The 27,812-nt window shown below is 38.1% G+C and overlaps 1 protein-coding gene across 1 annotated transcript in view; it reads right to left on the bottom strand.

The window, feature by feature from the left end:
* Positions 1-310: 310 nt before the first annotated feature.
* XIRP2 (xin actin binding repeat containing 2) overlaps positions 311-27,812 on the bottom strand; it is a 39,434-nt gene continuing 11,932 nt past the window's right edge. Inside the window, exons 3-7 of the mRNA XM_077830306.1 lie at positions 14,663-14,770; positions 14,267-14,339; positions 13,314-13,447; positions 3,092-12,551; positions 311-405 (exon numbers count right to left, since the gene is read on the bottom strand). Of these exons, the coding sequence (XP_077686432.1) occupies positions 311-405; positions 3,092-12,551; positions 13,314-13,447; positions 14,267-14,339; positions 14,663-14,770 (9,870 nt within the window). The remainder of the gene's footprint in view (positions 406-3,091; positions 12,552-13,313; positions 13,448-14,266; positions 14,340-14,662; positions 14,771-27,812) is intronic.

Below are 27,812 nucleotides of genomic sequence, written 5' to 3'. Positions count from 1 at the left end.
GCCCTTTTCTGGGATGATAGGATTTATTTGTGTGCATGTTTACTTAGGCCTGGATCCTGCTCCCAGTGAGGTAAAGGGAAAAATTCCTATTGACATTAGAAGTACAGGATCAGATCTATAATCCTTGCCTGGAAGAGCTTCCAGCTCTCTTGACTTCTGATTCAAAGCTCTATCTGCTGGTTAGCATTGATAGGAGCAGGGTGGCCAGTTACAGCAGTACTTGGACATCAAAAGCAGATTTTCTGTGAATGAATTGGTAGTTCCTCCTTACCTTAACTTACTGCCGCAGTGGTGACATCGGAAACATGATTTATGAAAGATTTGCTTGTTGACAACTAGACATTCCATTGGATAAACTTTCTTTTGACAAAGTATGCATGTTTCCTTTTCCTGAAGTTGCAGTTTCTAGAAATAATATTTTATAAAGGTCATATATTGGTCCTCAGCCATTTGTTAGAATGTATTTCTAAAAGATGTCACTTTATCAGTCCATGCACAAAATGAATGGTTTATATGGAAAGCTGCAAAGCTGATTGGTTTTTGTCAGTTCATCCATGAATTGATAAGTAATCTACAGATTTTAGGGATAAACTATAATTCAACTAATTGTAATACTTTGAAAGCAAAATCCTATTTACTTTTTCTGGTGAGTAGTTTCATGAATTTGAATAGGACTTCACTTCAGGAAGCCAAGCAGAATTTGGCCCTTTGTATGTAATAAACATTTGTTTCTTAAAGTGAGATGGTATCATAAAAAGGAATGTTAAGTTGGACTGAGTATGTTTATATAGAACGCACCTCTTTGAATCTGCAATGTCATTTAGAGATATATACGCAGAGGGTGAATGTTTGAAACTGTGATTAGAAAGCTTTGCTTAATTATGCCAGAAGCACATCAAGGAACTTCGTTACTGCATTAACCTGAAAACTACACGCACATATGTCGCAAATATGATAGGGATATAATTATTTGAGCTTTTTACAGTTTTCATGTTCATGGCTGGTGTTTTGTTCAGTTAATTTGCAAGAAAGAATCAGCTACAATACTGATATTAGCTAACTATATCAAATCCTTTCTTTTATGAAGCATAATTGATTGTAAAGGAAACTAGCTATACTCCAAAGTACAAAGCACCAGTAGAAAGTTTATTTCAGGAAGGTGAGGGGTAGGAAGAGACGGAGATAACAGACAATCTGCAGAAAGCTACACTGCTATTCTGTCTTGATTTATGAATTGCTATAAAATCCATGCTAACAGGCAAATACAAATAATACAGCATTATAGTGGGCTAAATTCTCTGCTGATGTAAATGGTGCTGCTCCATTATCAACAGAGTTCTGCACCCATTTACACCAGCAGAGAATGTGGCCCGCTTTACTGTTATATTATTTGTATTTGCCTGCTAGTACTGATTTTATAGTAATTTGTAAATCAAGACAGAATAGCAGTGTAGAATACACAACTGTGCCTATATCTCCTAGAGCTGTGCAAAACATCCAAGGAGAAATTAAAAATCTTCAAAATTTGCTTAGAAATTACCTGAATGCAAAATTTTCCCCATAAGTGAATAGACTAATCAAAGCTGATTGTGAAGTTATCTTTGTACTCATGTCCCTGAAAATTTCAAACCACTCTTTGCAGTACAGTCTGGATTTAGTTTCCTGTTGTTAGCCTGAGGGGAAGGCACATGGTTGAACTCACACAGTATTTTGACAGGTTCCCTGACTGTCTAAGGGATGTCCACACGAGGAACTGGGTTGTGTGATTCCCAGCTCAGGAGACATTCCCATGCTAGCTGTGAGCTAGCAGGCTAAAAATAGAGCTTAGCTATGGTGGCAGAGTGGTGGGAAGGGCTAGCCGCCCCAAGTATGTACCGGTCCAAGATGCTAGGTATGTACTCAGAGTGGCTTGCCCCTCCCACCACTCATGCTGCTGCAGCTATACTCTGTTTGCAGAAACACTAGCTCAATCAGAGCTAGCCTGTGTATGCCTCCTCGAGCTGGGAATCACACCAAGTGTAGATATACCCTCTGCTTTAGAAATATATACCTAAGCTAGAGACAGTGAGTGTACTAAGGCTATGTCTTCATTGTGCAGTTAACCCAGGGGGCAGGTATCCTGTCTGAGCACCATAGTTAGCCTAGCGTGGGTGTGAGCAACTACACTGCAATATAATATAATTAACTTAAAGCAGCTCCAAATTTGGGTCAGTGGTTTTTCTGTGTGGATGGTAGAGAAGGTTGGGCTAAAATACAAGTAAGACCCCAAATTAACTGTGCAGTGAAGACATTTTTGATTCATTTTCCCAGGCCTGGATGGAGCACTGAAGCCATGGGGACCCAGGCCTCTGTGGGAGAAGGAAGTGTCTCACAGAGTGGCAGGGCCCTTAGAGAAGAGAGAGGAAGGGGATATTTCCCTCCGAACAATGGACAGTAGTGTGAAAGTGACTTTTGCATTTTTGTGTATTTCAACGCAAGATAAAATTTCAGAAGAGTATGAATTTGCCCAACAAGAAATGGCAAAAGTTTTCACATTAAATTTTGTAAACTTCTTTACTTTTGCACACATTTAATTAAAACCTACCCTAAACAAAATTCATTTTGTTCAAATTCAAGTTTTGTGATTTAGCAAACTTAGAACAGATGCATATAAAACATGCAGATTGTTATACCATTATCGCTGTGTTTGACTGCAGGCAAACACAGAAGTCACTTAACTGTTTATCTCAGTTAAAAGCACAATGCCAGCTATTTGCTGCTGTAAGAAATGAAATGCATTCTATACATATTTTTGTTCCAATACTAATTCAAATGCAATATTTACCTTGGCAAGAAAGTCCTTAAAACTCTACATATCAGTATTTGTTAGTCACACACTCAGCACATCACTTAAAGCGTTTGGAAAGGGAAAATGATTAAAGATTGCTGAGAGAAAAAGAGAGAACAAAAGTGAGGAAAAGTTTTGTTAGTTTTATGTTACTTTGTTCTTTGATTGTAAACACACTTTTCATTAATTGCACAATATACTGAGGTTGAATCACTTTTTTAAAAAAGTTATTAAGGTTTCTTCACACTTTGCATGCTTATTTACCACTGATAAATGCTGATTCCTGGTGGAAGCTACTTCTCACTTCAGCTTCAGAAGTATCTGAGACACTGTAGCCAAGACTATTAAACACTCTTTCACTTTCCTGCCACGTCTTCTGAAAATTCCTTAGTAGTTCTTCTGGTGAATCAGCAGCAGAAATATCCAAAATGTGTCCTGAGATTACATCTTCATATGTTGGAGGTGCATGCTTGAAGCCAAATCCTGACTGCATACCATCAGCACTTTGTGATGTAGAGGTGGCAATCCTTGATTCAGTGACTGTGTTGGCAAATCTACCCAGACCAGAAGCATGGTCAGTATGACACTTTGCTTCCAAGCAAACCAGGGGTTCAAATGAGTGCTCTTTATCTTCACATTGCTTTTGTTTATAAGATATACCTTTCTTTGGGTCTCTTGGCTGCCTATAAGGAGAGTTTCTGAAGGTATCTTTTTGCTTTTGATTCTCCAGAGATGTCAGTTCAAATTCATCCTTGCTAAATGTGTGTCTGTCTTGTTTTATTTTGCTATTCATTCCACCCCTTTCAAAAACTCTTTTCTTTGATTTCACATCAAATCCTGGATTGTCCTCTGATTTCCCTAATAACATATCCATTTCATCTACACTCTCATAGTCTACTCTTTCAACTACTGTGACTGGTTCCTTTTTTGTATGTCTTATTTGCTCAGATGCTTCAAACCTACGAGTAAGCCCTGACTGGTCAATTTTAGGGACCTTAAAACTTACTGCATGTGGCTTTAAGCTTTCTGGAATGTTTACTGGATCTTGGTGCATGTCGTTGTTTTTCTCTGCTTTTCTATTTTCTTCACATGTTTCTTTTATGTCCTTTACTGTACCAGCAGTTACTTGAGATTCATTTATCGTTGCTGAGGATAAAGGCTCCATCATAGCATGTGTTTCAATCTTAATTTGTCTACGAAGAGTTGCAGGAGATTTAACAATCTCTGATCTTTTTTCTACAACTGGAACTGGTGTTACTGACCAGTGTTGTGTTACTCCTTGAGATAGCTTTGCAGTGGTGCCTTTTAGTTTGGCCAGTTGTTCAGAACGGCTCCTTGGAGGAGAGGGGGAAGAGGCTGGCCTTCGAATTGTAGATATTGGCGTTGCAGATCTGCGTGGTGGGGGAGGAACAGGAATACTTTCTCTCTGGATGGAAGATGAAGAGAGTGCTTCCTTCAGAGGAGATTCTGTCCGTTTAGATTCAATTGTTATATAAGTAGGTGATGGCGATCGCATTTTTAATGCTTGAGAAGAAGTTCTGAATTCTGTCTGTTTGATTCCATTGGACTGCTGTATAATTTCATGGTGCACTGATTCTTCTTTTATAACCTCTTTCATTTGATGTGAATCTCTTCTGTTGGAGCCAATGCTGATTTTTGATATTTTCTGTGACAAGCCTCCAGAACTAACAGAGTCATTTCTGGATTTCACTGTTTTTGTGGCCATCATAGCTGTCTGGATTGTGTCTTCACATGAGGCTAGTATTTTGACTGCTTGATCTTTAATATTTGATAGCTCTTCTGTCATCCTTTCTAAATTATTCTCTGTTGCAATATGAACTATATTTTTCTTTCTTTCTTGGTCTATAAGCCATACTGGGATATTATTTAAAAATATCTGAAATGCTTTCATACCATTTTTATTTGGCTCAGCTTCAAACTGTTTCACTCTTGACAAAACTTGCTGCAGTTCCTCCCGTTTCCTTAAGAATTCTAATATGTCTACTGCAAATTTTTCATCATTCAGCTGAGATCCTTTTGATGGAGGAGAAAATAAAGGTTTGCTCTGTGTAATCTCTTGTTTTGGATCTGTCTTCTTCATAAGGACTTGTTTTAGTTGTATGCCCTTGTCTTTGACACATTCGCTTTCTTGCAGACTATTATATTGCTGGGATAACTTTTTATTTTGATCTTTATTTTCAGAAACACACACATTATTTTGCTCAACAATTTGAGTCTGTGAGTCATGACGTGTATCAATTACGTTTTGCTTGACTATTTTCTCTGTTGATTTATTCTTAAACTGATCTTGTTTTTCTGGAATTGTTACTTTTTCTTCTTTTGGACAAACTAATACCTGGCCCTGATTTACTACTTTAGCCATTGAGACTTTCTCATGCTTGAATTCTCCTTTTTCTGTTTCTTTCTCATTAACTAATTTTTGTTTCACTTGACTGCCATCTTTTTGGCTTACTTCTTGCATATTCTCTATGTGTTCTAAAGGTGTTTTTTCTCTCAGCACCTTTCCATCAACATGCTTCTGGTAATATTCTTTTGCAACACTTTGTTTTTTCCTAGCGTTAGTACTTATGTCTTCTCTCTGTTTTTCCCGATTTTGTTGTTTGACAACATTTTGAACATTAGTTTCCTGTTGTTTTTTGTGAGTCTCAGAATCTTTGTGTGTTTCATGTAAGCTTTGATCTACAATTGGAAGCTTGATAGTTTTAACTTTGAAATGAGGGGAGCTAATTTTATTTTTGGACACGTGCAACTGCTCCACAGTCTTCAGCTGCTCTGCCTTATGCAAAGTATGTTCTTGATGGATTTGTTCCATTTGACAAGATAAATTATGTTTTGTAAGATCCTTTGAACCTTGTGGTACTTTTTTTCTAATATGATCTTCTGCTGAGGTTTCTAAAATGTTTTGAAGCTGCTCAGTAGCTGATGATACTATTAATGATGCAGAGAGTTGTTTACCTCGAGATCCTGTTGCTTGTAAACTGACTTGAAAGTCAGAATCAGAGGGTGTCGTTTTTTGTGGAGTTACAGGGGAAACTGAACCTTGTAAAGGAGTTTGATCCTGCTTGCTTGATTTTTGAAATGGTACACAATTTACTGACTCTGTTTGAACTGGACTTCCCCGAGTCTCGCTGTTTGTTCTGGCAGTCTCATGACAAAATCTTTTGACTTGCACTTTCTCCATCTCCTCCCTTTGCTGTCTATATTTTTCTTCAGCAATCATTAAAGGGGTTTTAAATTTTCTGAAATAAGGTTTCGGTTTTATTTGTGTTGGCTCTGCTGGAAGGGAAGGAGATCTTTTAAGAGGAAAGACCACTCTTTTCTTGGCCAGCGATGTCTCTTGCAGAGCTTTGGGTGGAGGATTAATCACTTCTGAAACAGATGATGGCCTTTTTACCCCTTCTGTTTTTGTATCAGTTGTCTCCTGTTTCTGTTCATAGCTAACCACATTCACCAGAGCTGTGGAATTTTTGCTTTCTCCTGCTTCTGTGGTAATATCCATTTTTCTGTGTGTCTGAAGAACAGTTAGTTCAGTTTTTGGAGGCGTTTTAGACTTGTTAATGTCTAGCCCCTTAGAAGGCTGCATTTTGAGGAATTTATTTGAAGATGGAACCCCAGCTGGTTTACCTGATGATGTTTTAGCCCGAGCATTAAATTGCAGTGGCTCAGGCAGTGACTGTTCTGGATATTTTGGAAAATGTTCTTTTTTTTGCTTTGGTTGAGAAGTAGGAAAAATCACCAGGGGTGGGGGCGGGAGCGGTAGAGGGAGATGGGGCAGAAACTCACTTTCAGATTTGTCATCTATCGGTGGTGGGGGAGGAGGAAAATGATCAAACTCAGTTTTGGTTTTGTCGATAGGTGATGGAGGTGAAGAAAACATGTGTCTATCAGATGGCATCATTAATGGAGGTGGAGGAGGTGGCAGAGGAAATTCAATTTCAGATGATGCTACTGATGGTGGTGGTGGAGGAGGAGGGGGTGATGGTGGTGGAGTAGATGAGGAATCTATTTCTGGCTTATCTTTCCCCACAGCATTCTTGGCTGGATTTACAGGATTTTTCACTGCAAGTTGGAAGTCTAATTTAGCAGGTTCCACTTTAGTTTTTCCTATAAACTGTCCTACAGGTTTCTTATTTTTCTGATGAACATCTCTCTTTTGCTTCCTTTCAGTTTCTTTAAATTTATTGAGTACTTCCTGTGTGACTTTTACTTCTTGTTTGTTGTTTATATTCTGTTCTGCTGTCATGGAAACTACAGCTTGCCCCAGCTGAACGCTTATTTCATTCTCTGCAAAAACGTCTCTAGAATGCTGAGCTTGTTTTGTTTCTTCCTTTAGAAAATGGCCAGTGGCCTTAGAAGTCCCACTAGCTGGCATTTTAATTGGTTGTCGTGTAGTTCTGGATTTGGAGCAGTCAACATCACTTGACATTTTTGCCTTTTGTGTTGTCTCCTTCTGACAGCTTAGGTTGGAATATTCATTGTCTTTATGCTCATGAAGTAGATTCTGTTTCTTTTCAGCTATTTTTTCTATGGACTGCACACCACTGGTGGTGCTGTCCCTTTTCAAAGCTCTACATGTCTCTGATTTCTCTGTTCTCACATCTCTCTTAACTTTACCACAGAAAGAAGACTGGCTGGTCACATGTTTTGCTTCTTTTTTTACATTGCCCTGGACTCTGCTTTTATCCTTTGATTCATCCACTTTTTTGATGACCATGTGTTGAGAATTAGATAAACTTTCTGAATGTTTTTTATCTACATCAATTGACTCAGTGCTCTGTTCTTGTTCTAAATGGATCTTTCTGTTACCTTGTGTACCTTCTTTGAGGAAAGTCTCATTTTCAGCATGTGTTTCCTCATGATGTTCAGGGACAGATTTAACATTCTTTTGCAGATTATGTAACCTGTTACTTTGGTGCTTGGCTATATGCTGTGTCTGGATGTTGCTTTTTATATCTCCATGACCACTTACTTGAAGCTGTACCATTTTCTTTTCTGCAGAGTCTTCTAGGATGTTTTGTCCAGCAGTCTGAATATCTCCTCTGATTACATCTTCTGTATCTACTCGCTTGAAAGTCTGCTGAGCTTCTTTTAAAGATCTTAATGTTGACTCAAGGTCACCTCGAACAACCTCTTTTTTCAGAACTTCAGTTTTTGTGGTTATTTCTTTTTCAAGGGACTCAATGGCCTGCTTAATATCACCAGGGATGACATCAGGCTTCTCTGTTTCTTTCAGTTGATAGGCTGATTCTTTAAGAGACTTCAGTATTGTGAGAATGTCGGCTTTTATAATTTCTTCCTTTTCTGTAACTGTTGTCTGATTTATGGCCTGACTGAGGGAATTTAAAGTTGCTTTCAAATCACCTTTTATAATATCTTGTTTACGTACATGATAAGATGTATTTTGTGGCTCTGTCATAAAATTTTTAACTGCATTAGCCACATCTCCAGGAATGATGTCAGTTTCATTAACTGTTCGTTGAATCTGAAACTTCTGTTTCTTTAGTAACAGCTTTGTGCCTTCTACATCACCACCAATTATTTCCTCCTCCTCCTCCTCCTGTTTCCTGGTTGTAATTGTTTCAATTGACCCTGTCTGAAGTAGTTTCAGATAATCCAAAGCTCCGGATTCTATGCATGTTGTGAAAAACTGAACGTTGCCTCTCTCTGAATCATCTATTTTAGCTCTTTGGGATATTTTATTATTCATTGTGGAAGACAGAAGGTTGTGAATAGTATGTTTCACATCACCACCTATCACTTCATCATGCTGGATTTTATTGTCAGCCCTTTTGTGAAGGAGCGAATAGAGTGTCATGTTAATATCACCTCTCTCATTTTCCTGAATTAAAATTCCTCGTTTTACAGAACTATCCTGACTAAACAGGTTTTTTATAGCTTGCTGTATATCACCTTTCACTATCTCTTCTTTTTCAACATGAACATCTCTTGATCTGGTCAATAATTGAGCTTTGGTCAAATCGACATTGCCCTTTTCATCTTCATTTATTGTAATTTCTCTTTTGGTACTGCTTCTTTTGGACAATAGGTTCATCATTATGTTTCCTAGATCCCCTCTAATAATCTCTTCCTTTTGTATTTTAGGAGTCTCTTGATTCATTAGTTTATATTTTGCCATTCTGACATCTCCAATTTCATCTTCCTCAAGGATAATTCCATGATACTCAATGACTTTGTGAGAGTAAAGTTCTTTTAAAGTTTCTTTGATACTTTTCCCTATAATTTCTTGCTTTTCAACCTTATTTTCATTAAATTCATGGAAAGGTGTCGTTTCAAAAAGCCATGTTGTTGTCTTTACATCTGACTGAGGAATTTCTTCCCTGGTTATTTTTATTTCACTTTCATCAGTTTCCTTAATGGAATCTAAAGGCCGGTTTTCAAAAAGCCACACAGCATGCTGAACATCACCTTCTTGCACATCTTCCTTTGTGACTGTCTTGACATCTTTATACTCTGACCCTTCTCCTCTAATCTCATCCACAGTGTGTGTTTCAAATAACCAAGTGGAAGTTTTAACATTGCCCCGTTGGATTTCACTGACACTTACTGTTCTTACATACATGCCTTTATTGAGTCTTTCAGACTCAAATAATTGTTTGTTGGCCTTCACATCACCACCTTGGACATTATCAATAGTGGGCACAATTAATTTTTCATCATCTGAAATTCTGTCGAGTGGTCGTGTTTCAAATCTGTATCTGACAGAGCTCACATCTCCTTTCTGAATATCTTCCTGGGTGACAGCTCTAATAACATACACATTATCTGATTCATTAATAGATCCTAAAGGTTTTGTTTCAAACAACCACCTAGTCCCACGTACATCTCCATGAATCACTTCTTCCTTCTTAACTGTTGTCACTTCATGATAATACCCTTCTTTGTCTTGAATTGCATAAAGTGGCTGGGTTTCAAACAGCATTCTGTAGTTTTTCACATCTCCCTTTGTTATTTCTTCAGTAATAGTTTTCTTGGTGGTGGTATCTGCAGATCCATCTTTAATCTGGTCTAACGAAAATGTCTCAAATATAAAGCAGCCTTTTCTTACATTCCCACCGTGTATATCTGTAACAGTTCTGACTAATCTACCATCTTCTTGGTTCTCTTTTATTGCATCAATAGAATGGTTTTCAAAAAGCCATCGGCAATGTAGAACATTTCCTTTCTGTATATCTTCACTTTGTACAGTTTTAATTTTTTCCAAAACTGCCTCTGAACTGAAATGTATGGAATCTAGTGACTGGTTTTCAAATTTATATTTCATGGTGGAAACATCCCCAGGCTGGATATCAATTTCCACTACTCGTTTGAATTCCTTTTCTTCTTCTCCTTGTATATTTTCTAGATTTTCTGTCTCAAAAAGGAAACATGCTGTACGGACATCACTTCCTTGAATATCCTCCTGATTCACAGTGTGTAATTTTACTCTTGTTTCCGATTCATCTTTTATTGCATCAAGCGGCTGGGTTTCAAAGAGCCGAGTACAGGTTTTGACATCTCCTTTATGTACCTTTTCACTGTCAGTCACTATCTCAACCTTGTCATACAGTGATTCCATTGGCTGAGTTTCAAACAGCCATCTACACATTTTTACATCTCCTTTAATAATGTCTGTAGTCTGTTCTGTTTTACTTTCTTCGCTTTCCATATTGTTAAAATATTTAATAGAATCAAGAGGCTGAGTTTCAAACAACCATTTAGCTGTTTTCACGTCACCTGATTCTACTTCTTGTGAAGATATTCCTTTGATAATCTGGATTTTTTTAATGCTCTCATCAAATTGGTCAACAGGCCTTGTTTCAAACAGCCACCTGCAGCTTCTTACATCACCTCTTAAAACTTCTTCTTGTCGAATTGTTTTAACTTCATGATATTTCCCAAGACTATCTTGAATTGCATATAATGGAGTTGTTTCAAAAAGAGCTTTATTCAACTCTACAGTTCCTCTCCTTATTCCTTCCACATGGATTTTATGTGATTCATCATATTTACTTAAATTGCTTGATTCAAATATATGTTTGTAGCTACTCACATCTCCTCTGTCAACTTCTTCAAGTTTCACTGCTGTTATAAATTCCTTTCTTTCTTCTCTAATGTGTTCAAGAGGTTTAGTCTCAAAAATCCATTTTTGATGTCTCACATCACCTTTTTCTTCCTCAGTGGCAACCACCTTTTGAAGCTTACCAATATCTGGGCTATCCTTTAAAGCATCCATTGGTAGTGTTTCAAATAAGTGTTTAGTAGTGCTTACATCACCTCCTATTGTTTCTTCAGGTGGCAAATGAGTTGGGTCATCATTATCTTTTAGGGTATCGAGAGGTTGAGTCTCAAAAATCCAGCATTTTCTACAGACATCAGCCCCTAGAATAGCTTCCTTCTTAGTGACAGATACTTCTGAGTCCTCCTTGATAGTATCCAAAGGTTGTGTTTCAAACACCCACTTTGCCTTGTGCACACCACCTTTGATGCTTTCCTCCATAGAGATTCCACGAACAACTTTAATTTCCACAGGATCTTTGTTAATCATATCTAGGGGCCGCGTTTCAAACATCCAGCGTGCTGTTCTAACGTCTCCTTTTTCAATGTCTTCTCGGTGAACAGTTTTAATCTCCAATATTTGACCTAAGATGTCTTTAATAACATACATTGGTTGAGTTTCAAAATGCTTTATGCTTCTCTTCACATCTCCTTTAATCTCTTTAAGCTCAGATTTGAGCTGCAGCAAGTTAACTTCATCCACTGAGTGTAGCTGCCCAAGTTTATCCAGATGCTGGGTTTCAAACATGTACCTCACAGTTTTGACATCACCTCCGGTAATTTCTTTAATGAAAGTTTCATCTTGTTCATTGTCATGATGAATTTTATTCATTGAATCTAATGGCTGGGTTTCAAACATCCACGTGGCTGTGCGGACATCTCCTCTGGATAAATCTGGAATTTTGTCTGTGTTTTCTGCAGAGTTTGAAGAATGTGTACCCAGGGCATCGATCGGTTGTGTTTCAAACATCCAGGTAGTATATTTTACATCTCCACCTGCAATGATTTCTTGATCTGCTATGCTTTTAATGTTGCTCAGTTCAGGAGATTCATCTTTGATTGAATCCAAAGGCTGGTTCTCAAAGACCCATCTCATAGACTGAACCTCTCCTTTTAGGATTTCATCCCATTCTAGGTATTCTCTCTCAGGGCTCATACACTTCTGAGGGCTATTACGAGTGTTTTCAAAGACATATCTAGTTTGCTGTACATCTCCTGACACATAGCTGCCTATTTCAACCTTACTAGATACAATATCAGAAACTTCATTAAAATATTCTTTTTCTAAATTCTTTCTTAATTCTGGGTGAATATGTTTGTATAAACGTTTTAATTCATATAAATTTCTTTGCTTTGAATATAAATCTTTGGGGATTGTGGGCTTTGCTGGAGAGGTGGATGGTTCAGGGGACTGGGAAAATTCTTTCATTTCTGATGGCACTTGTAGTATGTTTGGTGGGGGAGGAGGGGGAAACTCTTCTGTACTTCCATATTTAGGGGAGTTGGTGTAAGCTGTAACAGCAGCAGCAGTTCCATATTCTGTTTTTTGTGTCACAGAAGTTTCGTGTACTCTACTTGCTGAAGCAGTGGCAGTAGAAGAGAAGCTCACTGCAGGAGGCCATACAGTTTCTTGGAACTCATTTTCAATCTTTAGGGGACAAAATTAGTATTTTAAAGAAATAATTTCTAAGACCACAACTTTTATTCATTCTATTCAAAGGGCTTAGTCCTGCAAGATGCTGAGCAATGGGATTGCAATGGGAGCTGAAGAGACCCAGCACCTCCAGGAGTTGCTCAGAGCCTTGTAGAATTGAGCCTAAAGGGAACATGCTGTTTTAACACAGCCTATATAAGGAAGGTAATGTACTTATTTCAAAGAGATGCACAGTGATTTTGCAGCTTTGCTTTCTCTGCTGCAACCAACGCACATTGTATCATTTATCAGCAGTTTATATTTGTTCCATTCATTGATGAAATTGATATTCTCTGCATTTACCTCTGATGAACCAATGTGTCCACCAAAAATTTTGAAGAAAAATAATATTTTTTTCACATGAGTCAAAGGAGAGAGAGAGAAGATTGCATGCAGCAGAGGAAGACAATGGAAAAACAAAGATTTTTTTTAAAAAGCTTTACTTTTAACAGTGTTTATCATATAATATAAATATATTTGTTAGATTTACTTAATATAATTTTCATTACTTCTTACTTAATGTGTATACAGTTTCCAAACCCATCCATGCTCCCACAATTTCCACAATGTTATTTATTTTAAAAATCAACTAAATGATCAAAATATGAATACGCTGAGATTTGAGCAATTGCACAAAGGGCAATGTTTCAACATTCTGGCTAACCTAAATACTTCTGGTCTGCATATACAGAAATTCCCCTTATTAAAAGCACAGACCTTAGTATGCTTTGCAGGTGTTGCAGTCTCCCTGTCTGAGAGAAGAGCCTTTTCCTGGGCTGTCTTGTCAAAGTGTTGTTTTAAAAACTGTGTTGAAATCTTTGGGATTTCTTCATTCATAGTTGCATTGACTACTGCAATAAGAAAAGAAGAACAAAAGGGTTTTTCTAAGCCTAGTATTTTATTATAATTGTCTAACAGTGAGTTATTTTTTTAAAAAAAATTATTAAACTGAACCAGTTGCACTCAACCTTGCAGAACTGGAGAATCACTCTGATGAAAACACAGAAAACCATAGACTAATTGAAGAGTAACATATCACATATTGTTTTGCAATGTATAACTTGTGTTAATGTCAGGACTAGAGCTGGTTGAATACTGAAAAATCAACTTTCGTGAACATTATTCATATTCTGCAGAGCTGTTATTTCAACCCTAATTTTACCCGTTGTTATTAACTATTTACAAACATTTGCATAAATGGGTTTTTGTTTTAACAAATGTTAGGAGAATGGCTTTTCTTCATGGCCCCAAGTCAGTAGATCATTTAACATGTGCTTAAAGTCCACCTCATTTACAAAGTGCTACAGTGTGTATGGTAACACCCATTGTTTCAGATTCTCTGTGTATATAAAATCTCCCCACTGTATTTTCCACTGCATGCGTCTGATGAAGTGAGCTGTAACTCACGAAAACTTATACCCAAATAAATTTGTTAGTCTCTAAGGTGCCACAAGTACTCCTTTTCTTTTTGCGGATACAGACTAACACGGCTGCTACTCTGAAACATGTAAATCCCATCAAAGTCAACGGGTGTGTTTTGCTGAACAGAAATGGATTACTGGGCCCATATTCACCTGTGAACAATGGTATTTTTGTGCGACCAAGTGTATATGCTCTTTGTCATTTCTTAGTCTTTATTCTCCTGCTTAAAATCTTCCTGATTTTCTTACCTGTTTCATCAATATGTTGAGTGAAATTAGAAGCCTTGCTTGTCTGATGGGTAGATTGTTCAACATAAGAAACCTGTGGAAAAAATTTTAATTTTAATGCAGGATTTAGTGTAATATGTCTAAGTTTTCTATTTGCATGGAGACATTCAGAACAAATGTTTTGTGAAGGTAAAGTCTGAATGAAAACCCAATTAATCAACACATTGAAGCAACACTTATAAAACACCTATTTTAAAATGATTGCCTGCCACAAAATCAGGGAAGTTTCCACTAGCACATCGAGATCTTGTTATACTAAGTGGTAACAGAGTTAAAAAGCAAAGCAAATATGCAGTCCCAATATCAGCATCTCTGTACAGTGGCCTGGTGACATAATTATTAACTGATACACTTAACCTCTTCTGTTTGAAAGGCTTCCAACTGAGTTCCTTTGGAGGTCACTTCATTCTGTTCAGCTTCTCTGCTGCAGCTTGATACTGTGAGCTGACTACTACTTTTCACCTCCTAAAGACAAATAAAAGTAATTACACATTAACAGTTTAATGATAAATTGAAAAACTTAATGTTTGCCTATGAATGGCTTTTCACTAATGTTATCACTTAAAAAGTATTGTTTGAAAAATATATTTTTCAGCAGGTTCCCATTATTACTGTAGTTCATATGGATAAGAACTATAAACAACCAAAGACAGGCCTTGTTATATAATAGAACATATGTTGTCATTTCATTACTGCAATCGGAGTTTGAGCTGCAGGTACTAAAGTTCCATGGATAAGCATAAGATGCAAAGTGATGACCAGGAGAGCATGGGAAGCTGATCCTGCTTTAATGAAGGTGACTCTGCATAGCAGCTCAGTTACTCCTTATTAGTAGGAATCAGGCCAGAGGCACTTTACAGTACATTCTATAATGTTTTTGCATGAGAGAGAGTGTACAAAGATGTGTGCACATGTAAATGCATTTGCACGTTTGTATGTGCACAAATGGAGGCTGCATAGGCACTTTCAGACTCATACTGCCTTCAGTCTTAACAGAAGATCCAATGTAACATATGTGCTGCTTTTATATTTGAAAAGAAAGGCAATTGTGGTCTAATAGACTGAGTACAGGGCTGAAAGTTTTGAGAGATAGTTTTATATCTGTGTAAACTAAATTAATGTCTATGATGCCTATCATGGCAACAGTTACATTCAGTTTCATCCCAGATTCTACCACTGACTTGCTTTCTGGCCTAGCACAAGTCACTTAACTTCTCTGTGCCTCATTTACCTATCTGGTAAACATTATATTCTTCCCATTTTACAATCTTCATAAAATGCTTTGAGACTTCCTGATGAAAAGCATTCCATAAGTACAAACTATTATTATTTATATCCATTTGCGGAAGTTTTTCGAAAGTTTTGCGATCTATGCTTGACAAATCAACTCACCTATTTGTCTATATCAAATAGAAAACTCCTTCATAAAAGAGGGACTCACCCATTAGTTTCTGCTGAATCTAAGCTTCCAATTTAAAGGGGAAAAAAAAGGTGTCTAGTCCTTCTTCAGAAGAAACTCCCAAATGCTCAGTGAGAATACAAATCAAGGCTGTGTTGTGTAAGTGAGGCTGCAGATATGCACTCTGAAGAATAGAGAGCTACTGACTTCCTAAATCTCCAACCTTGGAACCTGCTTCCAGCCAAATAAGCCATGAGTGTAACAGTTGCCTCCCCGGCTCCATGCACTCAGCCCCTTTATGGCAATAGAGCCATTCCATGGCTATTACTCCTGCCTCAGGACCAAGGTAGCCTCCATGGAGCTTGCACCTACATGAAGGAATGTCGGAGAAATCTATGTAGTGGAAGATCCACTGATTGGCCCCCAAATCCCTGCTGCATGGTGAGCTGCCAGGAACCTCTGGCTCCATGGCAGAAAGGCTACCTGCATCCCCATCATAGGCTTTATGAATCTCGCCCCCCATCCACCAGGCAGTAACATTCTCTGATTAGGCTAGAAGAGGAATTAAAATATTGGTACAGGTAGAATAAATCTTTTGGCTAGTGACCCAATGGATGATTTAGTGGGTCACTAACCTCATTTATCTTAGTCACTGCCGTGCTTGCATTGTAAAAGTGCATGCAGGGTTTGGGATAGGCAAGATGGGGACATGACTGACATTAGGGACATAGAGCAGTTTTGAGAGTTAGCTTCCCAGAAAGACAAAAAGGCTTCAGTGTTTGCTCCCCACAAAGCTGAAGGGAGGCAACTTGCAAAGATTTAGAGATCTATCTTGCCCTCCTCTCAAATAGTTATATTTTACATATACGTACATTTTCGCATTTAGGCATGGGTGTTTTAGATTTGTAAGTCAAGATCTCATTATTGAAAAAACTCATCATAAGATGCAAAATATGTTGATGTTTGTCATTATATGTTGTTTGAATTGTATAAAGTATTAAAAAGTAATATAATTAAGCTTAATGTAGTCAGAAACCAAACCTAATCACAGCATCATTGCTGCAACATTTATATCTGCTTATGAAATAGCTGCTATGTTGCTAAAAGTCACAATGGCATAAAATAATAGCCATAGCTATGTAAAGCTATAATTAACAGTACCTTAAGAAGCCTAAATATTAAGGACCAAATTTTGACCCTGTACTTACATGGCTATTGGTGATGGAAGGGGAGGAGGGAACTCCCTACCTTTATATGGCTTGCTTAAAAGCTGGTTGAAATTTCACTTGGGGAAGCACATGGGCTGCTACAGAGATGCTGCTCCTCAGAACAATCAGTCAAAAGGAGCAGGAAATAGATAGACCAATGGTTCCACCCACCCCTCTGTACTGGCCACCAATATGTTGTCAGGGAGAGTATAATTCACCCCTTAAGGGGCTGTGCTCCACACACAAACACACTGGGAAGCATTCTACAGAATGCCATTCAGTGCTCCCCACTGTACCCAATGTACAGCTGCAGCTAAATCTAGTCCTAATATTAACACTGTCCCATTATCCTGATTAGAGTTATGCCTGCAAAGAGAAGATGACTTCTTTGTCTGTCTTTCTGGGATGTACATTATTAAAATTATATTTTATTCACAGTGGCTAAATACTTTCTAATTTCAAGGATGAAATAATTTGAATTGCATAGCACAGGATCAATAGTCTGTGTATGTAAACAATTCATAACTGTGGGATGTTCACAACTCATTATGACTTTGGGATCTCACAACTAGTGAATGGTGTGATGATCTCAGTTTGTGATTCTTTGTGCATGAATGTGCCCGTAACTTCCAAAATCCAAGTTTCAGCCAGGCCTACACTGCTGATCAGGGGTAGAACTTGTGGCATGAGTAAAATTACAGTAGATGAGAAAGTGATTATTTTTTTCTTTGCTTTATAGGGTACAATAATATTGTCTAAAATACATAACTGACATGACATCTAAGAACACCTAAAGAAGCTGAAAAGTGCTAGAGATCAATAATATGCATTGAAAGCAGCTGGTAGAGAAAGGCATAGAACGTTAATGACATTATGATGTCAAATTCACCCAATATTGAGACAAAGGAATACCACAAGTAACTTTGTGATTCACCCATACACATCTCCACAAGAATATTAGAAATCTTTAAGGATTTGTGAACTGGTGCACGACAGTAAGAGGATGAATGCTGTGGCCAAGATGCTGAAAGTGTTACAAAGGTGTCAGTCAGAGCATGTATAATTCTATCAGGAGAGAACAGTTGCAGGTATCCATCTGTGCAGGGACACAGAAGACAACAGTAGAGAAAAATGTCAGTATTTTTAGAGCTAGATGTGAAAACACCTTCTACTATGATGATGGCTTTCCCTGTGATCTGGGGCCCCCTTTAACACACTGCCAACTAGACAATGGTTAATCATGTGGCAAGTTGGGACAGCTGTTCATTATGCACAATGTTCACTTCCCTGTTACTTCATCTTCTCATTCTCCTCCACCCTTCTCTTTGTTGGTTCCTTCCACCTGTTAAATCTTATCATTATCGTAGCCTGTGGGCTGTCTGGGGAAGATACTGTGTTATTTAAGTGTATGTACAACATCTACCACAATGCGACCTAGATCAGGATCTCTAGAGACTCCTGTTGTATAAATATTAAAAATTGTTAAAAAAATTAAAATAATCTTTAGGAGGAAGCAAACATGAGCATAAGTCTGTATATATTTGCACTAGGAGACTGAATTTTTATTCAGGTGTTCAGATGCTATTACTGAATAGAACTGTAATTGCTACACTAGTTTTATATGTTAGTGGCCAATGCATCAATTTTAGGGCCCCTGTGCTGCAATATCTGACACAGAATCCTGTTGTAAAATGTTCCAAGATTTGTTTTTCAGTAATTGTCTGTGTTGTACACTTTGGACCTAGGTTTGCCTTTTCCTTTTATCTGACAATTTTTGGAGTTTCCCATCTCTGTGTTGTGGCAGAAAAAGAAAGAGGATTACTTTATAGAGTAAAATTATTTGTATGGAGAAACAGAAAATCTGCCAAAAGAAAACAGGACTGGATAGCTTGATGATCCACACTAGAAAATATAGCCTTTCACCAATTCATATTTGAATCATGTTGGTATTTATCTTAATTTGTATGTTGTGCCCACCACTCAGTCTCTGTTCAGGTGCCTAAATCAACATTTTATAGATATCTTATTAAAATAAAAACTTATTCCAGGATACAGCTCTGTACAAATCTATTGCCCCGTACAGGTAAAAGCATAAATAAATTCACGAGACTGCCAATGGAGTTTTCTTTAGACTATCTTTTTCAGTCTTTTACCTAGGCAGGGCAATCAGAAAGAGAGAGAATTAGTGTTGGTTTCTTGAGGACTAGGTGGACTATTAGATTCTTCAGGGAGGTTAGTCAGTTCCTCTCTCTGAAAGAAGCAGTGATCATATCCACCAGTACTAGCCCAGCTGCTTGACACTGGCTTTCACTAGCCAGGCGGGACAAGAATCCATTTTACAAGTGTCTTGAGCTTCTTCTCCTTCCATGATGGGCCAAATTAAGTAAAGGGTGATGCTTTCTGTTCTGGTTTGGTGTCCTCAGTCCCAGGAAGTTTGGCTTATATTCAGTTTATCCTTTCTGTGAGGTAGGCTGAGAGCTCTTTGCTGCAGTAAGTGTTTGTGTCTGACATCCCGATTATGCAGTCTTGATTGATTAGCCAGTTTACTCTACAGAACAATTCTGCAAGCTGTGACTTTGCAGCTTCTGAGGCACAATCAAAAAGGTTCTCTTCATTTCCAGCATGGCAGTAGTGTATTCCTGAAGAAGTCTTTGTGCCTTTGTTGAATGGATTCTGATTGGATTTTTTGTCAACAGTGAGTTAGTGTTCTGCTTTCACTGTTCATATGATGTGGGTTGTCAATGAATGAAAGTGATCTATGGGGTTGATGTAGGGGATTTAAGGACCAAAACATCAGTGGTTGTGGCTACCATACAGTTATATTGTTCTACCTACTCATCAGCACTTTGGTCATTTAGTTGGAAAGTTAGAGTTTCTAGAGCATTTTTAGAGTACACTGTGTACAAGAACCTTTAAGAGAAAATCACTCTGGCTGGTTCAACTCATCAAACAGGAGTAGTGGGGAAACCATGATCTCTTATTGGATTAGTTGGTGGATGGACCAGGAAAGAAGTGTGCTTATCATGCTCCCAATGTCCACTCCCAGGCTAAAGATAAGGTTCCATGTGTGACTGACAGTGTGTATAGCCACATCACATGGCCACCACGAAAACTGGCGCCTCTCAGCCGTTTCATCAGAAAAGGGAAAGAATGACTAGCCACAAAGAGTGAAAAGTAGTGTTACCTGATGAAGGTCTCCCCAGAACAAGAATGAAGATGCACGGGCAGTGTGGGGCACAGGCACTGCTGCTCCCCATTTTGTAGGTAAACCACAGATTTTAGTTTTCAGTGTCATTAATATGGCAACTTTCACAAGCACTAAATTCATTGTGACAGAGTGCAAGGTATGAAAGCCTGAGTCAGCACTCTGTTCACAGCAACTCTAATCAGGCAAAGCAGATTGAAGCTGACTAAACAGAGCTGTGCCTAATTTGTGAGTGGGGCAGGGCAGCGCGGCTAATTAATCCATTAGCCCACAAATAGGCACAGGAAGGAAGTGAAAAAAGGGGAAAGCAGGCAGTAAGAGGGGGAGAGAGATTCCCTCCCTTGCTTGATAAAGGAGATATGTATGTTATGAAGGTGATGGGACTCCTTTATAAATAAACTGCACAAGGTATTGGACCAGCACAAGGGTCTCTGCGTAGTTTGTCAACTGAGACAGAAGCAGGACCAAGGAGGCCCTGTTACACTCAAATTAAAAAAGAGAAACAGGAGGATGCTTGTGGCAAAAGAAAAACAAGAAGACAAATAGTTGAATATTATTTGAATATTTCACTTACATATTTTGAATAAAAAGCCACGCAGTTTGTTTATCGTAACAATATTTTAATACATATATGTAACAGTACCTTCAGTACAACTGTTTCAATAAGTGAAATGAGCTGTTTTCCATCTTGGATCAAAGTTTTGGATTCATCTATACTTTGAGATCTGTATCCAAATTGAAAGATTTTGTCCGAGGTTTGATTCAATGATCTTGAGAAAGCTTTCTGCTACTAAAGTATATAATCACGTTTTCCATGAAAGTGCAGTTCCTTTAAGAATAAATAGGATTTTATGGTCTTGCACTAATTATTTAATCTAAATTTAAAGACTATTCCACATAGTCTGAGTGATTTTATTTCCAGTGAATTTGACTATTTCTGCTGATTATTTGAGAGAGAATCCTCAACAGGGTATAAAGGGCAAAGATGCTGAGGCTGATGTGCTAAGAATTTATGCCTTTATCAAAGATAAAAGGGAGCCATCTGAGTGGCTTGGTAGAGAACTAGATTTAAAAACTACTCACCCTTAGACCAGGCAAAACCAGACTTACCATAGAAACATCACTGTTCAACTCTGGGGGAGAGAACTGATCACATTATTTCTTGGCATAGCCTACCTCATTGCCCCTTGCAGATAAGTGGCAGCAAAAGATAGCTCATGTCAGCCTAAAAATGGGGGCAAGAGTTGACCTTATGTGACATGAGTAAAACAGCTGCAGAGGGAAAAGGCTGAGTGAAACACCGAATTCACAAAAAATGAAGCCTCACTTTTCATATATATTTTTCTAATTTGGATCCAAATCCTCCCTGGCTCCTTATCCAGTGAAGTCAATGAATAAGATGGGCTGGTTTTTGCCCTATTCAATGGTAATATAGAGCTCCTATATTGTATAGCGCTTTTGATCTGTAGATCTGACAGCACTTCACAAAAGAAGGAAAGTATCATTATCCCCATATTAAAGATAAGGAAATGGGCACAGCGAGGTTGAGTGATTTACGCAGGGTGACACAGCAAGTCAGTGGTAGAGCTGGGAATAAAACCCAAGTCTCCTGACTCCCAATCCAATGCTCAGTCTTACTGGACCACACTCCCTCTCTCTCTTTTTGGAGTAATGGGAGCTCAGCATCTCTAAAACCCATACTAGTTTTATTTATGTGCCTAACTCTAGGCACCCAAGCTTGAAAATGTTGCCCTAAAGTTTTGTCTTAGCTCTAAACCATTTCTCCGTTCAGTCCATAAAACTTGAACTAGATTATCTGGCTTCTCCCTTTTCCCAAAAAGGATCTCATTGTCCTGAGGATCGTCTAGCTTCCATAGGGTCCCTAGCTTACCTCCCTTAGGCCCTCTGATTCTCAATGCCCTGTTGGTACCAAGCTCCCTGACTATTCATCACAGATCTCGTTATCTTGTGGAGTAGCTAAGTTTTCTGACTCATCTTCCCCCTCTCCCACCCCAGCTCTCATTGCTCTGTGAAGGACTTTTGGGTTCATTGACTCATCCTTTATACTGCTGTGCAGAGCTCCTAGCCTCTGGCTTTGCTAGACTCTTGCCTTCTTAGACATTACCAGCACTGTAATCTATTTATAGTGAAAAAATACGAGTTTATTAACAAAGGTTAAAATTTAAGACTAGTGAGCAAATATAATAAGAACTGGTCACAAGTAAAACAAAAGGAATAACATACGTCTTATAGACTAAACTTAACTTTAATAGATTAAGGCCTTGTCTAAAGATGTCTGTCTTACCCAGATGTCCTTTACAGTGTTTTTCGACCAAACCCTGGTTGAGATCCCATTTTAATGAATGGAATCACACTGCCCAATTAGTCCCTCGGTGCAGGATCAAACAGGGGTCCTGTTTTGTTTTCCTCTTATACCCCAAAGTTCATAATCTTTCCACACACACCCAAAGGCAGGACAACACTGTGGGTTTTAGCTTCCAGTGTCTTCCAGTGTTGACTTCACATCCCCACATTGATTTGGAATGCAAATGTAGCTCCCATTGTGTTTGCCTTACAATGCTTAATTTACATCAGAGACTGGGATAGATGAATAGACATGCTTTGTCTGATAGAAACCATATTTGTCACCACTGACTGGTTACATAGTTTAAAACATATTTTTAGCATGTACGTATCTGCATCACAAACAGGAATGAGGCAAAATATTTAGATGAGAATGATGGGGAAAATATTGGCAGGCTGGTCAACATACAACTCTGACACCACCTTAGTTCCAAATAAAGATGCAAATGCACCTTGTCTGTGCAGGATTTATTGTATGGTGAATCAAATGTGAAAGCATGGAATTTATCTGACAGGCTGGAGTGAATGCACACCACCAAATATGCAATCTTCAGTGTAATAAGAAACTTGAGCTTGCAAAATCTAAAGGCTGAAAAGAGGCTTTCATCCAATTAGTAATATCCCAAGAATTATACCTCTTAATTAGATTTTCAAATACATCATATCCCTAATGAAGACTAAGCAGAAATCAGCTTTCCTTCTACAGGTTTGTGAAAAGCTGAAAATACAGTTAAGAAGACTTTTAGTCATCTATTCTCTCATCTTTGTGTGGAGCTTACACAATAAATCCTATTAACACTAATGTAAGTTACAGGCATAAATCCTCTGTACTTCAGTGGAGAGAATAGATCCCTTGCTGTTAAAAAAGATCAGACTGTGAGCAACAGAGAAGACATTCAAGCAGTTTTTATGTGAGGTAAGTGAAAGTATCTGTTAGGTGCTGGATTTATGGCACAGAAGTCAGATGGCCTACCTAACTAAAACTTTTAATAGCCTATCTGGAAACTTTGGTAGCCAGCATAATTATCAGTGAAAAATCTTTGTGGGAAAGCATTGATAGATTCACTGCACCATCCCTTCCCAATTGTTCCTCCACACATGCCTCTTTTCTTCCTTGTTTTTCTGTACATTTGTGTCTCCTCTTTCTTTCTCTCCTCTAGTCTATCTCATCGTTTTGTTTGTCTTATTGCTTTCTCTTCCTTTATGGAAGCATCTCCAAAATTTTGAAAGCTGAGTCCCACCAGTTCCATGAAAAATGAATCCAACAGTGTCACGTTAAAGGCATTACCCATGTTTTACAATTTAAATTTAATATGATTAAATAGTATTTTAAAATGCTTCCTTTGTCGGCCTTCATAATGTGATACTTCCACTTCCTTCTTGTAAGATTTGAAGAGCAGTGAAATAGTTAATAATCACACCTGACAGGATTATTTGGTGAAAAAATGTTTTGGGGAAACATTTATTTGTTGGAACCAAAACTCTTTTTTTGAAATAGGGCTGGTTTTGATGAATCTCCTGACTCAAAAAAGTTTTGGAAACAAAACAAAACAAAAAAACTTTTGAAAAGTAAGGTTTGTTTTTTGAGTTGAAATGACTTTGTTTTAAAATTTTAGTAAATTTAGACAAAGATTTTAAAAAGTCAGAATCTAAACAAATGTATAGATGTTATTGAAACAAAACATTTTGATTGACCCAAACCAATTTATATTTTTTAATTATTTTTATTCAGTGAAAAATTAAGATTCTGACTTTTTGTCTCAATTTGAGATGGAGAAAAATTTTTGGTATCTCTATTTTTTACGGGACAGGAAAAACCATTTCCCACCCAGATCTATTAATGATGTTGACATTTAGCATATCACATCGACATCTGAGTTAGCATCCTTTTGAAATTAAGGGAGTGGTTCACATTTGAGATTAATAGCTTGAGGTTCTCTGAAACTCAGGTAGACACCACTGCATACATTATATTTGATTCATATTTGGTATTCTTCACAACCATAATATTTTTTTAATGTGAAAACTGGTATCCAAGGTATAGCTACCACGACGTAGCATACCAGCCCCTACAGTGGTGTTATAAACAAGTACAACTTGAAGGAACCTAGAAGTTGTTCTAAATTGTGTTAGGGACTGAACTGGCCTGGGCCAGACCCAGGATCAGGGAGAAGCAAAAAGGAGATGTAAATCGCTAGTTTGGTGCACTTGGGGACTCAGCCCAGTATCAATAAAAATGTTTAAAGCTCTATAAAATGGTGGTATAAAGATTTTATTGGTTGGGATGACTTCCATAATTCACTCTCAGCTTTGCCACTCATGAGTAATGTGGCCATTCTAAACTCATACTGATAAAATCTTTGTACCACATCATTTTGTATTTTCTACATAGTATATCATGTCATTTGTGATGATTTCTTTTGTGATATTAGAGAGCTGTTTCCAAAGGAAAATGCAGATAGCTTTCCTTTAAATACATCCTGCAAATACTTCCTTTAAAAATTACTTACATAGATTTTTATGTGCTGAAGGCTCCAAATAGCAAGAGTGAGAAGATAATTCACCTAATAATTTACTTATTAATTTTATGTATTAGTCCTTAGATTCTAACGATAGCTAGGAAAAATCTAGGATAGATGGATCATTCCTCATATGGGTGTGTGTGGAACTGTACTTGACAGAGTAGTGAAAAGACAAGGATTTCCCAGAGGATTTTCCAATCTAGGGATTGCTCCTTCTAGGCCACGTCCATAGTAAGCACTGTACCCTTCCAGGCCCAGCCACAGTATGTCATAGTTCAGCTTTTTGACCCAGTGCAACCAGCTAGCTCTGCTGGCTTATGCGTTGACGCATCCCTCTCTGCCCCTTTCAGGGCACTGTGCTCCTGGGGAGGTAGGGACAGAATAATCCTGGCATCTCCCACATAGCAGGAGCTGCAAACCTCCCTAACACTTATGCAGGCAGTGCTAAAGTGGGGAAAGTTTCCTTATTACTTACCCTATGACACACCCATGCATCTATATCAAGGGCCAGGCAGAGTCTGGCCCTTTATATGGTGGACAACATAATGAGAAATGACAACATTCCATGCGTGGGAAAGGATGAGGGATATATGAGAATGAAAGGAAAGCTGCCCTTTCAAGTCCATTACATTGTCTACAACCACCCCATGCGAGGGTGCACATCAAGCTGTACTAAGGAATCCAAGTGAAGGTGAACCATAGGGAGTTATATATGTGGTAATTATTTTAGTATAATAGGATTTATTTCAACATATTCTATCAATAACAATTTTTTTGAATAAAAAAAACTATGAAAACCCTGTTTGGTATTCCACTGATCTGATTCTATATGGTTCATGGCCATGCTCTGGGAGGATGTGGAGGGAGGTTGGTAGCTTTGATATCAATAGCATGGTGCATGCAGAGATGTCTGAGTGGAATGAGAGCCACCAATCTGCAATTTCAGGGAACTAAAATGAAAAAAAAACATAATTATCCGTCTTATCCTTGTTATTTGGGGCATTCAGCTCATAAAATACATATTTTAGTTCTTTTTCCAAAACAAGTCTTTGAGAAGAATGAACACATTGGAGTCAGATTATATCTGTCAGAAGCTATCAAAATAATTTTCTTATTGTACCAAATCCACATAATCTTCCTGAATGCTAACATTTGCATGGGGATCTTTACGAAAGTAGATATATGTATTAAAAACCAGTACTGCCAGAGTTCCCTATTGGCTCCACATCTAAGATAGTTGCAGAAAGTTATTCTAACAAAGATCAGGAACAACTAAGGCTTCTGACACAAAAATCAGTTAAGCAATTTATCATGTGACACAGATTGAAAAAGTGTGGAATTCTACAGACAATTCCCCCTTTTCCAAACCTCTCTCTTTCATAGCTCCATCTACCATTTTATGTATTCCCCACTCAGTCTTTATTTTCTTCTTTAAAAATAAATAACTAAAAAGTAATTCTGCTCTACTTATAAGAAAGCATGTGAAGGTTTTGTTAGGATGGAAAGTAACTCTCAGGGGAAAAAGCTATTTTTTGTAAAAGTGTGAACCCCTGAACGACAAACAGCTGTGATTATAAGATTGTAAGAGATGTGATGAGTTGTTGTGCCCCAATACTATAGGGATCCCAGAGGTGTACTCTTTTCCCTCCCACTTGTAATCTTTAAGAGCAAGATTATTTCTCTTCTCAAGGGCACACAGACTAGATTATTTCTCTTCTCAAGGGCACACAGACTAGTAAAGGAATTTCAGTCCCCTCCTTACTCCCGGTGCAAACTCCCTGCATCGTCGGTCACAGCACAGCGGCGAAAGCAGTCTCCACAGGGCCACTACTCTCCATGTCATGCATCTGGGTGAGGAATGGGGCGGCTGGGAATGGGGAATAACCAGAACTAAGCAACCTGCTGACATGACCCTGAGTGGGGAAGAAACCTGCAACTGGCATGGATGTTGAGCAAATTACTTCCCCTCTGGAGCAGGAGGGAAGGAGAGCATGAAATAAACTGATTCTCAGTGTGACTCCCCTGGTACAAAATACAGCTCTCCCTCAGTACAGATATGTGCTCTCTTTATTTAGGGAAGGTTTTTATGTTACCGTCTACCCCAAAGAGAGTGGAACTGATGATTGTTGACTCAGTAAGGGCCAGATTCTGATACCCTACTGCCTTTGGAGTAAAGAACTATTCCTGAATAAGGATATCAAAACGTGGCCTTACTTCTGGACCGATTAGATTGGTAGAATAAGAATAGGCCTGACTCTCCCCCTGACTTGAATTTAACCCACCACTTAATTTTATTTTACTTTTAAAGCTTCAGTTCACTTTCAAAGTGTGCATATGATTTTCCCTGGCCTCAGCACGTCTCATTTCATACTGAAACTAGAAGTGGAAACAGTGAGATACTGTGAGAGACTTTTTGTGGTATTTCTGGGCTGACTGGAAACAAAAAATGTTTATTCTCTTGAGATTTCCAGCCCTGTTTTTCACACTCAGGAGGTTGGATAGTTCAGGTAATCCATACTTTTGGGATCATGTGTGAACTGAACTGTATTTCTAAACCTGTTGAAGCTGATAGAGAAAATAGTAAAAGTGGCAAAGAAAGTGATATGTTCAGTGGAAGAATTTAACAATAGAAGAAGAGGTATGTTAAAAAGAATGTTAAAAGAATGTTTCTAGGCTACAAAGTCAAGCACTCAAAAGTTAGAAAACCAGAATGTAGATTGGGGTGGGCAAACTGTGGGCCACATCTGGCCGTCAGATCATTTAATGTGGCCCTCAGCTCCCACCAGGGAGCGGGGTCAGGGGTTTGCCC

This window comes from Eretmochelys imbricata, chromosome 11 (assembly GCF_965152235.1).
Source record: "Eretmochelys imbricata isolate rEreImb1 chromosome 11, rEreImb1.hap1, whole genome shotgun sequence".
NCBI classification, from domain to species: Eukaryota; Metazoa; Chordata; order Testudines; family Cheloniidae; genus Eretmochelys; species Eretmochelys imbricata.
The sequence above is the reverse complement of the archived record's forward strand: the minus strand, read 5'-3'. Positions and strand labels throughout refer to the sequence as shown.